We start from the raw sequence: 4337 nt of genomic DNA, 5'->3' as shown, positions 1-4337 counted from the left end.
AAATTCTGGGTCAGTGGGACCCTCTAGCTATGACAATAGAGCAGATATATATATATGTGTGTGTATATTTCTTGTTTTTCAAATTTGGAAAATTATTGAATTTGGCTCTGTAGGCTAGGTTGGTACGTTGATGGTTTAATGTAATAGCTTTTCTGCATTTGGAGTAAGTTGTTTGGCCCCCAAACCCTGGTGGAAAGCGTAGTTGATGTGTCTAAGATCTAGTTTGGGTGCATGCAACTCAGTTTTACGTGTTTGCTACAGCGATTCTTCACTTTAATTTTGACCAAGAAATATTCAACTTCGCTTCATGTGACTCGTATCACGTACTTGGTTATAATAGCATCCGCATCGAGGGTTTATGGGAGGAGTTCACACAGAAATTAAAAAAATAAAAAAAATAATAATAAAATCACATGAACCCCTCTCTCCTAAAGCTCTATTGGCTGAATCTCTCTTTTCTAAAGTTCATCACTGTAGCGTGGATCCCATGGCAGTCCGCGATTGGTCTAGTTTTTTTTTTTTTTTAAATCAAAAAAAAAAAAAAAAAAAATTAATAATAAAAAATTAAAAAGATGAATTCCAAAAGGGAGTTCATTGATGTGGGTGCTCTAAGTCGGCAAAAAGATAAATAAATAAACGAGTCCTATACGGTGGAACCAATCGTGAAGATGACTTTTTCTTTACAGATTGAAAATTAGGGAGGTAATAGCTAGATAGCTTGTTCAATAAATGCAATTATATGCATAAAGCAGTAACCCCAAAGCAGCCAGTAACCCCTTTATAGGATCTACAATATAAAACATTTTTGTGTGTTGTCTTTTTGTGTTTTGTCTTTTCTGTCACAATACTCGAATCTCAGGATGAAATAATTAAAAAAATAAATTTAAAACCCTCAGAGATTTTTAAACTAGTGTAATACTGTTTCAGCAGTTTTGGGGTAAGCAGTAACAAGAACTGCTGGGTTATGCAGTGGTATCTAATTGGATAAATGTCAGTTTGACCCATTTGATTTTATTTTAGTTGATTTGACCCATTCAATTTAGTTTCAGGTTTCTGCATGTAGTTCCTTTCTGTGTTCTCTTATCACTGCTGTTGTTTCTTTCGTTTTGTATTGTTTGTGTGTTTTCTGGTAGTTGTTGTAATTATTATGAAGGGGAGATATAAGACAGTGAAAGTGTGTAAATGCACATAAAGGGGCTTTGATAGGTCCGAAATAATTTGTATATTTGAACTTTAAAATGAAGTGTTTATATGATGTTGAAAATGTAAACGTAGGGTTGATGATTGAGGGCTTTAGGGCATTGAATTTTGTGCAGCACCAAAACCAGCAATACTTTTGAGTGATATAGCTAAGCTAGGGGATGGTCCGTTTGCTGCAGGTTTGTTGAGACATTGTGGTTTTAACTTCAAAGCGGTATATATGTGATAAAAAAAATGGACAAATTAATTCGTACAATGATGTGGATGTTGTTTATATCTTTGAATGACAAAGGTTTTCATAGTTGCAAAACGATTATATATTGACATACACAATAATATTTTTTTTAAAGAAGAAATATAATGGTGAAAGTACATAATCATATTATTCATATGGCCCATATAGGTGTAAATGGTAACAGATCTCGTGGAGTTGTTGTGTGATGGTTAGAGCTAAAACGATCGAGAGGTTACATCATTTGATAAGTTGAGAAATTGAAGAATATATTGACGATTTGGAGGAGTTAGAGTAATTGATGGATTATCTATGTAATGATGCATATATTATTAAATTGTTAAAGAAATAAAATATTTTAAATATTCAAACGAGTGCAAAGGAAATATCAATTTAATCAACCATATATTTTATTTTTTGGACATCACTTTTTAATTTTTGAAACATTTAAAATAATTTATTTTATAAGTATATTAATAACTTAAATTGTCAGCTTTTGTTTTGTTCTTCACGCAGATTATTTTTCCAATTGTTCTGTTACTATTGAAAGTTATTTAACCAAACAAAAAAATTGTTTGGTTATTTACTATAGAACCTTTTTCAGTTGCTCTCAGTAAAAGCTTGTCCACTTTTTTGCCTGATATCAAATTTGGGCCTACTGCTACGAAAATAAGATTCTTCTCCAAAAAAGCAGGCTTTATGGACCAAGCTTCAATAGAAGCTGATCAGAACGTAGCCCAATTTTTACTAGCTCGAAACCGACCTGATTAGTCTAATTAGTAGCTTGTAGTTTTGATGTCAAGTGACTAATAAGAATCGAATTCTATGGGCTGGGCTCCTCCTGCAATAAGCAATCTAGTAATAATCGGGGAAACGGTGTTTGAATGAGAAAGGGAACACCTTCTTGATCTCAAGTGAACTTTTACAAATAATACTAGAAAAACATCAATCTTTATTCTATCAAAGATTCTTGCAGAGAACAAGAAGTGTCTTCTTCTTCTTCCCTGCTTTTCTTGAGAGAGTTCGTTAATTTAATAGCCAGGGATTTCACCCGGTACTGGAGCCAACTCGTTCTTGCTGAATTTCACTTCATCGTAGAATGTTGCACGCACGGTCCTGCCTCCAAAGAATCTCCCATCCAGGTCCACAAGGGCTTTAGTTGTTTCCTCGGGTCTTGAAAACTGAACAAAGATTCTTACTGCTTCGTGTGTAGGGAAGTTGGCTTCAGTGATCTCGAATATCAGTACACGAGTCACTGTTTCCTCTTCTAGCTCATCATCTACTTCTCCTGGTCCAACCTTTGAAGGCACAGAGAAAATATCAATCCAAAATTGCAGAGCGCAAACACATAAGAAAAGAAAGATAAGATCTCTGCAACAAGTACTTGCTCATATGGTGAACAACAAGATGCATTCACATACTAAAAATGATATGACATAGACACAAGAAACGTTTTTCACAACTAAGAAAAAGATGTGACAATTGGCTACAATATCCTAAAAGCAATAAAATCTCCTTCAAAACACATGCTAAGTCTCAAGTTTCATTCGTGAACTCTCCCAGTATTTGGCAACCCATGCCTGAGGGATCAAGTTAGTCATGGTCACAAACGCTTAGTTGACTACCCGAGGGGAAGATACTGTAACTAAATTATGCATCTGAAACGTTGTTTCCAAAGAAAATGCGATCTACACTCTATACCAACCCAACAGTTCACTATAGGTTTAACATTAACATAAGTAAACTACGAGCTACAAGCTCCACCAACATCTTGCTAAAAAGCCAAATCTTTTTTCATCTCAACGTAGTTTAAAAGAATCAAAGTATCACCAAAGCAGCCAATAATTAATCAGTTTCCTTTTCAATACTAAACAGTTTTTCCAGAGCGCCGTCACATTCAATCAAGCAAAGGTTGGTATTTTGTTGATCTAACATCAAATGCTAACATGCGTCCAACAAACTGTTTTGAAGTAACTGTGTTTAATAAAAAAAAAAAACCACAACAAATGCTAAAAGCCTATATCATTCTCACCCAAAATTCTAGCAGACCGTTGTAAATCATTGTAGTAAAGTGTGTTCTAATCCTAATACAAGAATCAACTCTAAACTGTAAAGAATGCATAAAGAGAGAGAGAGAGATGCATTGAAGAGAGAAACCATGTTTCTAAGAAGCAAGACTCTGGTTGGTTCTCCACTGATACTGACACTCTTGACCTTATTCTCACTAGCATTCACAATGACGCCAGCTCTACAAGGGCGTGGTGATCCCTTGCTCTGACTTGCCAAGCCCTTGTCCTTGCTTCCATCCCATCTTCGCCATCATCCTCTCCGCTGCCGTCATCTGCCCACTCGGAGACGTCTCCGGCGGAGGAGAGGAGGATCTTCGCTTCCCGCCGCCACCACGTCTCTTCCACGCTTCCTCCCCGGAGATGTTCAGCGGAGGAGGAGGAGGAGGCTGATCGCGATCTCTTTCTCGCTTCTCCTCTTGTCCAGCTCTCGCTTCATCTCAGCTTCCACGGCTTTCCTCTTCTTCTCCCTCCGGTACTCCTCGTAGTCGTTGGGTCTCGCTGGATCGTACTCTTCAATCACCGATGAGGTCACACCAACCAATGCCGGTTGCGATGGTGCTGCAGTAAGGATCGACTGGGGGGAGGAAGAAGGAGGAGGAGGCTTGTACTGCGAGGGGATAGGCTTGGGCTTGGGCTTGTTTTGAGGTCTGAGGATTGTTTGCGTCAGAGCAAAAGCCGGTGGCTTGCGGAGTGTCGGTGGAGCCATCTTGGTACTGCTGGACCAGACGGAGGAGGAGGAGTTTCCGCTGGGTTTGTCATCATCTGACGGCGGAGGAAGATCTCCGTACAGTCCACCTAGCATTTTTTTCAGATCTCCCCCCCCCCCCCCCCCCCCC

The 4337-nt window shown here is 38.3% G+C and overlaps 1 protein-coding gene across 1 annotated transcript; it reads right to left on the bottom strand.

The window, feature by feature from the left end:
• Positions 1-2281: 2281 nt before the first annotated feature.
• On the bottom strand, positions 2282-4316 carry LOC106344150 (DNA-damage-repair/toleration protein DRT111, chloroplastic). Its single transcript, XM_013783550.1, is given in 4 exon segments — positions 2282-2730; positions 3590-3683; positions 3685-3910; positions 3913-4316. Coding segments are annotated over 4 exon segments (978 nt in total). The 5' UTR covers positions 4304-4316; the 3' UTR covers positions 2282-2463.
• Between the last annotated feature and the right edge of the window lie 21 nt (positions 4317-4337).

This window comes from Brassica oleracea, chromosome C5 (assembly GCF_000695525.1).
Source record: "Brassica oleracea var. oleracea cultivar TO1000 chromosome C5, BOL, whole genome shotgun sequence".
Taxonomy (NCBI): Eukaryota; Viridiplantae; Streptophyta; class Magnoliopsida; order Brassicales; family Brassicaceae; genus Brassica; species Brassica oleracea.
Note: the sequence above shows the minus strand (reverse complement) of the source record. Positions and strands in the feature narration are given on the sequence as shown.